The 12,711-nt window shown below is 35.8% G+C and overlaps 1 protein-coding gene across 1 annotated transcript; it reads left to right on the plus strand.

The window, feature by feature from the left end:
- LOC109708416 lies at positions 5,890–7,841 on the plus strand. The gene has a single exon (XM_020230143.1). The coding sequence runs from the start codon at positions 5,922–5,924 to the stop codon at positions 7,704–7,706; it is 1,785 nt and encodes a 594-aa protein (XP_020085732.1). The 5' UTR covers positions 5,890–5,921; the 3' UTR covers positions 7,707–7,841.

Genomic DNA, 12,711 nt, shown 5'->3' on the forward strand with positions numbered 1-12,711 from the left:
AGACGAATCACCGTCTTTGTTAAGACGGTGAACGAGTCACCGCCTTATCTGTGTTTTGGCCTCTTCACCGTCTTTAGTGCAAATACACAAAACCGGAGAAAAAAAGGGCCAAGTCCTGGCATTGGTTTACGCCTAGATAAGACGGTAGACGAATCACCGTCTTTGTTAAGACGGTGAACGAGTCACCGCCTTATCTGTGTTTTGGCCTCTTCACCGTCTTTAGTGCAAATACACAAAACCGGAGAAAAAAAGGGCCAAGTCCTGGCATTGGTTTACGCCTAGATAAGACGGTAGACGAATCACCGTCTTTGTTAAGACGGTGAACGAGTCACCGCCTTATCTGTGTTTTGGCCTCTTCACCGTCTTTAGTGCAAATACACAAAACCGGAGAAAAAAAGGGCCAAGTCCTGGCATTGGTTTACGCCTAGATAAGACGGTAGACGAATCACCGTCTTTGTTAAGACGGTGAACGAGTCACCGCCTTATCTGTGTTTTGGCCCCTCCCTCGAGGACTTCACCGTCTTATCTATGCCCCCCGCTGTCGATCGGATTTGTCGGCTAGATAAGGCGGTAAACGAATTACCGTCTTTCTTAAAGAGGTAAACGAGTCACCGTCTTCGGCGAATTGCTGCGCAGACGGTGATACGCGGGGAATTGCTGAGGAGTGGAGGTTCCTGAGGAGTGGAGGTTCCACGCCTAGAGAAGACGGTGAACAACTTACCGGCTTCAAGATTCAGTAAACACGGTGAACGAGTAACCGTCTTATTTGGGCGGGGGCAACACTGAGAAGGCGGCGAATGCGGCGAATGGTGTAAGCCTAGATAAGGTGGTGGACGATTCACCGTCTTTGTTAAGACGGTAAACGAGTCACCGCCTTCTGTTGAATTGCTGCGTAGGCTGATACGCGGGGAATTGCTGAGAAGGCGAGGGGTCCACGCCTGAGAAGACGGTTAACGATTTACCGATTTACTGTCTTCAGGAGACGGTGAACGAGTCACCGTCTTTATGAGAAATGCTGAGGTGGCGGCTGAGGTGGCGAGAGGAGGGTTAGTTTCACAAATAAAATTTTCAGAGGGTTATTTTGCCAATTATAAAATTTCAGAGGGTTATTTTCGAAAAAAATTCGAGTCTGGCTTGTCCATATGTATGTAAACTATTTTCTCATGAAATAATATTGAATATATCTTTTAAAATTTAAAATATCTAATTAATTTTTGATTGACCAAAATATGCCTATTGATTATAAAAAAATCTTTCAAGTACTACCATTGTCGTTAATGGTTTACTAATCAGATTGATGTTTAGAAGTTTTAGGCATTGAGGAGTATATTTGAATATTTTAAATAGCAATAAGAGTTATATCAGCAAGAGCCCCAAATTTTATTTTGTAAAAAAGAAACAAAGTTATATATAGATTGAGATCACATAGTATACAATGTGCTTGAAGTGAAAAATTAATCGTTTTGGAGAATGATGTGTGTGGCAAAGTTACAAGCATTTTTATTGTAGGGGCAATTGCTTATATATTCCTAAAAAGTTTTCGACTTTTCAATTTACTCCTCTTAGAAGGCTAATATTGGAAATACTCTTTTTACACTCCAACCTATTTCTAATATAACCCTAGAGTTAAAATCTGTTAATGAACTCTGTTATCTCTATAAAATTACTATTTTGTCCTTTCAAATATGCCCTTTCACCATCACCGACTTTCTTATTTGCCCTTAAAGTCAGGAGCACAAAAAATATTTTGACTTTTGATCTTTTTCAATATACTCTTCTACCGTCATCAACATTTCTTATTTGCCCTTAAATTAAGGGTAAAATTGGTATTTTAATTTTTTTTAGCTGTGGTAGATGTTTAACTCATATTTAACTCAAGTTAATTTAACAAGAGATAACTGTGGGGGTATTTTGCAATAACGGTGGAACATATGAAGGATATTTTAGAAAGAAAAAAAAAAAAGAATAAATCGGATATTTTCAAACGTATGAGAGGTATATAGGTAATTATCCCTTTATTGTAATAGCTAGTTCATTTTCATGCTCACGTGGTATCCTACCATTGTGCAATTAATGTATTTATTTGTTCCATAATAGGGGATAAACTGTACAAATTTTGTTGACACTAGCTTCGTGTAGTCGGGAAAACTCTATTTATGGCGCAAGTGTGGGCACATCCCCAAGGGCTTCCATTGTGAAGCCCATATATGACAGATTAAGATGATATCAAAGAATGGCAATTGCTTAGATGGATCTAGAAAATCTTAAGATGGATAACAAGAAGAACCTAGATGAGAGAACGATGATCTATGTATTGTGGCAAAAGTTAAATTAATTCCGTCAAGTTAGTCTTAAGTGTCTCCAGTAGATCGTTTGAGACCGATCTAAGGTGTTGCTTATTCTTACCTTGGGATGATTATATTGGCTGCTGACAATATAATGTCCACATATCAGAATAAGTGCTTTTGCATAATTTTTGTCTAATTAAGTTGATTAAATTATGCAAAACACATAATACAATTAGAACAGGGTGGAGAAGTAATCACAATTATTACCACAACCTACTAATCCATCCACAACAGGTAAAGAGTGATATAACAAGTTTGAACCACTACAACATCGTGAAAAAGCAAATGCAAAATTCATTTGCTTCCGAAAAGCTAAAACCGATCAAATTCCAAACCTTCAAGATTATAGTTCACATTATGAAACCTTAAAACTGCATTATCAGATCGAAAAGTGACAAATAAAGATTTATGAACTTACAAACTTCAACTTGAGCGCTATCGTCCTCTGCGGGTAGGTCCATCCTACGACTTACATTTTCCACGACCTCCTGCTCAGCGAGAATATATTTGAATTTTATGGTGCCAAATATCATAACTGTTACTGTCCAATTTTTTTTCTTTGATCAGATTAGCAACAACTTAGTTTTGAGGCCATATTATCTCACTAAGTTCACACAGCGCATAGAAAAAAATTCAAAAATTAGCATATATATATATATATATATATATATATATATATATATATATTTACGACAAACGCACAAACGGAAACGAAATGATGAACATAAAATTATCAAACCACAACAGAAAGAAAGAACACACAGATTAACGTGAAAAATTCTTTGCAGGGAAAAAACCATGGACGAGGGAGAGAAACTTCACTATCGACCTCAAAAGGAATACATATTTTCAGATACAACCAACCACGATCACACGCCTCTAGGCAAAAACGAAAAAAGAAACTCATAACGAGTTCGAATCCGATTCCGTACCGCGGGGAGCTCCGCCCCCAACGCCCTGCGTATATATATAATATACTATATAATATATATATATATATATAATAGAGGTTGAGCTAGAATACTCTCGATAGTAAACGGGCGTTTTACTATCAAGTTGTTTCGATGATAGAGCTTTCAAATTACGATCGGCTAACCGTTAAAATATGATCTAAAACCATTTAAACTACTTAGAAATTAAATTTCACGCACTTTCGATATTGTTCTTTTATCCATCTAGTGAACAAAAAATAATGGCTGAAAATGAATATTCTTTAAAAAATGATGATAGGAGTCTTGTAATCAAGATCAAGAGTATAGATCTTGTTTTAAATAGTTAAAGAATTTTCTAACAAAAATTCAATTGATTTGGATATCTTTACACCGTTAAACGAGAAAACGTCTCTTATCCACCATTAAAATTACAAAGTTTGAAACCTTTTGATCATTAGGCAAATGATATTGAAAAGATTTGAAATTTGATTTCTAAAGACTTCAAGTGGTATAGATCATATTCAACGGAGCCGATCGTCAATTTGGAAGCTCTATCATCGAAAACAACTCGATAGTAAAATGTTCCGTTTACTATCGAGAGTATTCTAGCTCAACTCTATATATATATATATATATATATATATTAAATTTTGTTGCATCTCTAATTAAACAAATTGAAAAATTAGATCATATATGCGTAAAGAAAAATTTTGTTGCACTCATAATCACATCACATATTCTAAGCCTAATTTTTGTTGAGAGAATTGGCCGTATATTTGTAAGGGATCTCAACACCCTAATAGATAAGTAGAAGATTAGGTTTAATCGCTTTCTGATTGCTATCCTAATATAGTTAGAATATATCTCTAATTATCTTTTAAAATTAAGGGCGGGATTAAATTTAGTCCAAATAGAAAAGATAATGACCATCGATCGAGTCCAATCATGGGCACAGCAAAAATAAATTTCGTATTTTTCAACCATTCTACTTTGAATTATATTAGATAATATTTCTGATAATGTTGTGACTTTATTAGTTGTGGGTCATTGCTAGACCTCGTAATCTATATCCATACCCGCGAGCTACCCACAAATTTGCAGATATGTGTATTAGTTTTTTTTACCAAAAAAATTATGGGTAAAACGGATGAGTACTCGTTAAGTGGTGGATATTTTGAGCAACCCGCGGGTACCTATGGATACCCGCATATATATATTTTTAAATTAAAAAGATATAATCTTTGTAATATTGACTCTATAATGATGAATTTTATTAATTTTGTATCATAAAAATTCGGAATGATAAAATACTTTTATATTATGTAATGTATGTGTTTTTAAGATTTTATATTATTTATTATATGTTATGATATTTTAATATTTTTTAAAATTTTATATATGTGTTTTGCATTTGAAATGTATAGTAGTAGAAAAGAAGAAAAAATTTTACGGGTAACCCGCATGCCTACCCGCCCATATATGGACTGGTATAGATGAAAAAATATTAACTATTCAAAAACGTATGAATAAATTTTATTCATATTTATATGACTTGCGGATATAATAACTAGTTTATAGATTACCCAATTACCCTGTTTGTTAGGTCTAATTGTTGCTCTAACAACAACCTCACGGACAGGCCACATGGCTATAATATTTCTTTAATTTGATTTGATTGATAAAGTATAATGTTGACAAAAGATGTTAACTACTGCAAGTAAAGAGGAAACTAATCAATTACTTACTACAACCACTCAGCATGGATAATAATAGTCCTTATAAATGGGGACCCACTTTAGAGCTGACTTTAACTCTCCATTTCCTAATCTTTAATAAGGGGTTGTTTAATTAGTCTAGCTTTGAAAGTCATTTTTGGATAATTTATGTTGGTTGGGTTTGAAAAATTAATTTTAGTTAAAAAATTGTAGAATGTTTGGTAGAGTTTAGCAAAAAAGCGAATTTCTGAAATAATTTTAAAAAACTGCTTGGCAAAAATTTTTTTTTCTATTTGCAAATAATAAATTTAAATTTAAAATTTAAAATCTAAAATAAAATTTAAATTTGATATTTAAATTTCAAATCTAATTTTAAATTTTAAAATTTTAAAAGTTTGAAATTCAAAGATTGAAATTTGAAATTTAAATTTAGAATTTTCAATTTGAAATTACATACAATATAATAATATTTTCAAAATAATATAGAATATAATTAGTATATATATATTATATATTATATAATATATTATATATATATATATATATATATATATATATATATATATATATATATATATATATATATATATATATATATATATATATTACATTATATATAATAAAAAATAATAATTAAATATTTATGATGTCATGCTGATGTTATTTGCTCTGATTATTTAATCACTGATTATATCAAGGAATTTTGATCGGATATAATATATTTGGATCTTAAAACTGTTTCGAATTTTAAAACTACAGATAGTTACAATGCAGATGGACTCGGCATTGACCCATGTCTTACTCCTACTCGGACTCGGATTCTACGGACCGACAGACACCCCTTATAAAATCTCAATAACTGCGCAGACGGGGATTTCCTGTCTACCATCCTGTGCTCAGCTTACGCTCCTCCGCGCCCCCCAACAATGTCGGCACCGGCCCCACCAGTAAAGAAAGATGGCAGCTGCGGTGATTTAGAAGCCAACTGCGGGAGCAGCGGCACCGCCACCGCCAGCACTCCCCGCAGGCGGATGGTTTGGAAGCCCCTCTTTGCATCCTTCTTCGCCGCCCTACTGCTGTGGGCCGCAGACACCTCCGTCGTCCGCGGCGGCGCCACTCGTCCTCCGCCGCTTCAGCTCGGGTACTACCTCGGATCCTATTCCGCCCACACGTCCTCCCCCACCACTCCTCCTCCTATATTCAAGAATAGTAGCAGTATAGTACTAGTTCGGAAGAAACCCATCTTCTGGATGTCCGTACCCATCGCCCCCAACTTCACCACCACCCTCCTCTCCCGCTGGATGGCCCCCGCCGGGGACTCCCGCACCGCCGACATCTCCATCCCCGCCCTCGACGGGCGAGCCTCCCCCGTCGAGCTGTCCGCCGCCGAGATCCACGAGTTCTCCTTCACGGCATTGGACGCCGCCGGCCGGCCCCGCAGCCTCGGCGGCGACTACTTCGAGGTCGACCTCTCCGGCCCGTCCTGGAAGTCGCGGCCCCCGCTCCTCGACCGCGGCGACGGCTCCTACTCTCTGCGGCTCCAAGTCGCCCCCGATTTCGCCGGCGCCTTCAACCTCACCGTCACCCTCCTCTTCAGAAGCTTCGAAGGGCTCAAGATGTCGCCGGCGCGGCTCAAGTACGGCAGGCAGCTGCGGAAAATACCCGTCATTATATCCCGTCCGGACCTTAGCACTGGGGACGGGGACGGCAGCGCCTCCTCGCCGCCGGCTCTGCGGACGTGCCGCAGCTCCGATTTTGGTCAGGATTTCTGGTGGTCCGGGCGGTGGACGCGGCACGGTGGGAAGGAGAGGGAGGGTGAGTGTGCCGTGGACGACGAGGGGCGCTACCGGTGCCTGGCGCCCGACCACCCGTGCGAGCGGCCGTGGTGCACCGGCCCGCTGGGGGCGCTGGAGAGCGACGGCTGGGTCTACTCGGCCCACTGCTCCTTCAAGATCTTCGCCGGGGAACAGGCCTGGGACTGCCTCGCGAAGAAGTGGATCTTCTTCTGGGGCGACTCCAACCACGTCGACACCGTCCGGAACCTGCTGCACTTCGTGCTCGGCCGCGCCGACGTCAAGCAGGTGCCCCGGCGGTTCGACTACAACTTCACGAACCCGAGCAACGCCTCCCAGTCGGTCCGGATCACGAGCATATTCAACGGGCACTGGAACGAGTCCATGAACTACCTCGGACTGCAGTCCCTGGAGAACAAGGGCTTCCGGCGGCTGCTGTGGAGGTTCTTCTCGGCGGAGGAGCGGGTGCCGGACGTGATGATCCTCAACTCCGGCCTGCACGACGGCGTCTACTGGCGGAGCGTCCGGGCGTTCGCCGGGGGAGCGGAGCGGGCGGCGGAGTTCTGGGCGGAGGTGGTGAGGCGCGTGAGGGAGCGGGGGAGGGCGGCGCCGAGGGTGTTCTACCGGACGACGATCGCGGCGGGAGGGTATGCGAGGGAGATGGCGTTCAACCCGAGCAAGATGGAGGCGTTCGACGGCGTGCTGCTCGAGAAGCTGAAGGAGAAGGGGCTGCTGTCGGGCGTCATCGACGACTTCGACATGACGTTCCCCTGGCACTACGACAACCGCTGCAGCGACGGAGTGCACTACGGCCGGGCGCCGGCCAAGAAGCTGTGGAGGGACGGGCAGATCGGGCACCACTATTTTGTGGATCTGATGCTGGGCCATGTGCTCCTCAACGCCATATGCGGCGACTGAATGCGACGTCGCGCGATACCTGAACCTGATCCGCTCAACTCCGTATCCGCTGATCTAATTAAACACGGACCTCAAGCAATTTTGGCAGGGTCAATTGTAATTATGGTGGCAATAGCAATTATATTTTTATTTACATATAGAGAAAAAACATAGATTTAGATATAATGATGGTCAGAGTGAGGAAAAATTCTAGAATGCAACGGGGATATATTAGTGACGTGGCGTAACAAACCAATCAAATTAATACTTTTAAGAATATATATCCCATCATGATTGTAAAAAAATATTTTTATTGTACTTTTGTTCGAAAAGAAGGAATGTGATTGGCTTGTTATTGATGACGTGATGCAAGTGTGACGGTGTAGAATTCATCCAGAGTGAGGGTTTTTTTAAAATTTTTTTTTTTTTGGGGCTGTGTTAAGTTCATAATTTTTCAAATAATTTTATAGAAATTTTTATTGTACCTCCATTATTTTATCATAAGAAAATATCTCGACCTTCGAAACTTCAGAAATATCTAATTTATTTCTAATTAACTAGAATAGTCCTATTGATTATAAAATAGACATCTTATACCAAATTTTTTTAAAAAAATTATATAAAAATAAGAAAAATATATTAACTCAGTAAACCCTTACGAATACTTCAATTGAAATTGCTGGGCTTCTATTCTAACCTACAAGAAGTGTTTCCACTCATTAATTGAACTCTGAAAGTTTCAATCAAAAACCCTCAATTTCAACCCTAATATTCAACATTCAATCAAAATCTCAAAACTCATCTCAACTTCTCTTGATCTGAGAACGAGACTTGTTTTCCTCCTCCTAGAGTTTCTCCCCAGGTGCTCTTCCGAAGAGCCAAGCGTGGAGAAATGGGACTCGAAGATTCCAAAATGAAAAAATTTGGGATTTTCTTTTCTTTTGGAAAGAGAAAGTAGAGAAAAGGATGGGAAAATCGGAATGGGAAAGGGTTCAGCTGTGAAATAAATATTTACAGGAGTATTACAATCACATTCAAATTTCTAAAAGAGAAAATATTTCATTCTATGCAATTTCGGCCCGTAACAAAGGCCCGAATGTCAAACCTAATTTCACCAATTTCACAGCCAAAATCCCAACTTTCCTTCCAGGATCCGAATTCCAAACCTCGTTCTGTGAATTGCGTAGCCAAGGTCCGAACTTTCCTTCTACGATCTGGATCTTGACATTGTGAACACTATTTTCAGCGTTTTTTTTACTTCTCATTTTCGCTTCGAAAATCCGATTTTTATTTCATTTTCTTTTCAAATCAAATCCAATACAATCCAACCTCCTCCAACACTCTTTAAGCACTTCCAAGATCTTCTCACATTAGGGTATTCTAAATTTTACTTTATCCAAAAGGTTAAATTTCGGATTTTTTTTTTTTTTGAGAGATAAATAGCATACTACCCGCTTTGTTTATTTCATTTAAAAATAAACTTAGCTGGAAATGTAAATCAACTAGGATTCGAACTTGGGTCACGAGTACCAACCACCAAGCCCTTTGCCACTTGCTCTAGGGACGGTCGGTAAATTTCGGAATTGTGTTGGGTTGTGTTGGGCTTTTGTGTTGGGTTGCGTTGAGTCACATAACTACCTGATAATCCTTCCATAACCGGGCTAGACCATGAACTGAAGTGTTTGCGGGCCCTTATACAACATAACTAAAAGTTGCAATCCAACTAAAAATATGTAAAGATTATCTGAAGTATAGATCATTTTGATTTGATTATTTAACATTCAAAGTTTTAAATTTATTACCAATATTTTAATTTATTTTATTTAAGTAATTTGATGACTCTTCGAATATAAAATTTAAGCTGTTTGCTTACTTTAATGGATTTATTGTTATATAAATTATATAAAATATAATAGGTAAACTTATAAAGATAAAAGAAACCATTTAAATTTTAAAGTAAAAAAAAATTATTAATGGGCTCAAATTTAAATGGATTAAAAGATCAGATACTCAAATAGTCAAATCCAAATAGGTGGTAGTTGAAATAAATTTTATATAGTTTTTTTTCTAAAATATAAAATAAACATGAGTATATAAAGTCAGCTACAGAGGAATGTTGACTTCCTACCAAAATTTCCACGGAAAGTTAATTATAAAAAATGTGGATCATTATGTGAACCACTTGTGTTTGACTTTTGAAAGTGGTGTTGTTAGATAGTAGAAGATAATTTTTTAATGAAATTACCAAAAAAAAAAAAAAGAAAAAAAAGTGCCAGTGCTTCAATCAAGATAATCCAGAATTAATTGAAATTAGCTGCAATTTCAAAAACACTTGATGATCAGACGACTATTATTGAAATTTAGTCTTTATGTGATTAAACGCATTCTTAGAATCAATTTTCGGGTTAAGTTTCAATTTGTTTGTATAAACTTTAATTATACGATTCATGATTATGAGCAGAATACACAATACTGACTTTGATAGAAATGGAGAGAATTTTGCTGCCTATTATATATTTGGAAGGAAAAAATATATATTTTTTTTAATGTTAAGAGTAAAGTATAATTTGGAAATGTAGGTTCCCATCAATATTGTGAAGAAAATAATTTTGTCTTATTTAAATGGGATAGCAAAGCTAGAGATAAGATTGATTAATGGTCACCAAATAATTATTTGAAGATACATAAACCAACAAACCCATAACCCCAAGAAAGCGAAGTTCAACAACCACCCAATCAATATAATTCCAATTAATTAATTGACCTTCCTTTCCATTGCCAAAATCAATAATAATAATAATAATAATAATATTAATAATATTAATAATAATAACAATAAGGGTTAATTTCATACATTCCTACAAATATAATGAATAACAAATATATCCCTACAAAGTTCAATTTTCATATATTATCCCTACAAAAGTTCTGATGTCGTTAGAATCTATAAGAAAATTTTAGTTAATCATAGGTTAAATACTTAACTTTGATTAACTTTTGATATTTTTATCTCTCTTATATTATATTGTTATGCCTTTGAAGGGACATATTTATGATGGCAAAATTGAAATATAAACAATTCTCTAATGGTTCTCTAACAATAACAAACCAAAAGGACATATTTGAAAATATTAGAACTTTTGCCTGGACAAGATATAAAACTTGAACTTTATAGAGATATATTTATCATTCACTATGTTGCAGGGACCTGTATAAAATTAAACCTAATATTAATAACAAGATCTTAAAATGAATAAAAACGAATAAAAAAGAATAAATTCATACATCTCTCCACAAGATTTTAAAACTACTGATTTATCCTTATAAAATTTTAATTATCAAATATATCTTTTTTAAAACTTCAAAATATGCAAATTTTTTTCTATGGATTGACCACTACTAGTCGACTGTTGACTTTTAATATTTGGACCAGTATGCCCTCGTAAAGAATAATTTTTTCAAAAAAAAATATTCTTAATAATTTATAGTTCATATAGAATGGCATAAAAAATATTATAATTAATAAATAATTCTAAATATAATTACAAAGATATTTATTAAAGGAGAGAATGGTTTTTTTGTGGATAAAAAGTTCGGTTAATTAACTAAGAGGAAAATATTTACAAATTACACTATTTTGAAGGAATATATATGATACCTAAAACGCAATATTATTACTTTCTAGGGATGCATATGTAATTAACCCGAAAAAAAAAAAAAAAGTTAAGGTGGTCACTTCTCTGACCACCGTCATAGTCTCAAGCTTAGTTAGTAAATTCACGAATTATTCGCAAATTATTCGGGAATTATTAAAAATCCAAATAAAACGGTCCGTTTACGAATTTTTCCGAAAGAAAGAAAATTATTCGCGAATTTTTAAGCCAGCCGAATTATTCGCGAATAATTCGCGAATTATTGCCGAATTATTGAAAATATGAATAAAAAACTTATAATTTTATTTTTAAATATAAATTATTTTATATTTTATATCTTATATTTTATATTTTATATCAAATTTATTTTTTAAACCAAATTTTTCAACAAATTTAAAAATTAAAAAATAAATTTTATACATATTATATTCGTACTGAATTTTTCCCGAATCGGAATTAATTAACTATGGTCTCAAGACCCAATTCCGCGTCCCAGACGTGGGTCCTACTCAACACACTTCTCTCTTCTGTCCCTAACACTTTCCAGAGTTTCATTTTAATCCTCAAACTTTTTGGATCTGATACTTAGTATTTTAAATTTTTAATAACATTTTATTTTAATTTTCAAACTTATAAAATTATTTATTCTCAACACATGTCCGTATGGGTCAAAATAAAATTCTCTTTGTAGTTTAGGATTTTTAATAAGTGAGGAAATTGAAAGTTTAAGAATCAAAATAAAATATCGGTATTGACCGCTCAGAGTGCAAGTGGTAAAAAATTTAGTAATTGATATCCAAGGTTACAATTCGAAGCCTACCAGCTTCACATGTTCAGCTAAGTTTATTTCAAAAAAAAAAAATTAAAACGGATAGCATGCCATCTTTCTTTCTAAAAAAATAAATAAATAAAATGTTGGTATGTATGTTTCATGCACCATTATTTTATATTTATCAATTAATATTTTAAAATTAAAATTTAATTTCAGAGATATATACATATGGATAAAAAGCACAAACTTAAAAAAATGTATTACTGTCCAAATTAGAAACTAAAATTAAGTTAAATGCTAAGCAGGAATGGCAAACCAACTATTCTAAACAGTGATAATTTTTATCTTTTAAAAAAAATGAAGAAGAATAAAATATTTATGGAAGGTATTTTCAGGCGCGCCTTCCTTTTTCTCATTGAATTTTGCCTTGCAGTTTTTTGGAATTCCAATATAGCAATAAACCCAAAACAAGAAGCACCAACCTTTTGGTGCTTTTAGGTTTCTAGCCCTTAGATCTACTCCTTAATTACTAATAGTTCTTAAATCAAACACTATTCCATCTACCACCACCTACCACCATCATCTCAACCTCACATCCTTT

The sequence above is a fragment of the Ananas comosus genome, linkage group 4 (assembly GCF_001540865.1).
Source record: "Ananas comosus cultivar F153 linkage group 4, ASM154086v1, whole genome shotgun sequence".
Lineage (NCBI taxonomy): Eukaryota > Viridiplantae > Streptophyta > Magnoliopsida > Poales > Bromeliaceae > Ananas > Ananas comosus.

Bases quoted from the DNA above. Each gene is read 5' to 3' on its own strand.
- LOC109708416 (XM_020230143.1), top strand. From the start codon at position 5,922: ATGTCGGCACCGGCCCCACCAGTAAAGAAAGATGGCAGCTGCGGTGAT.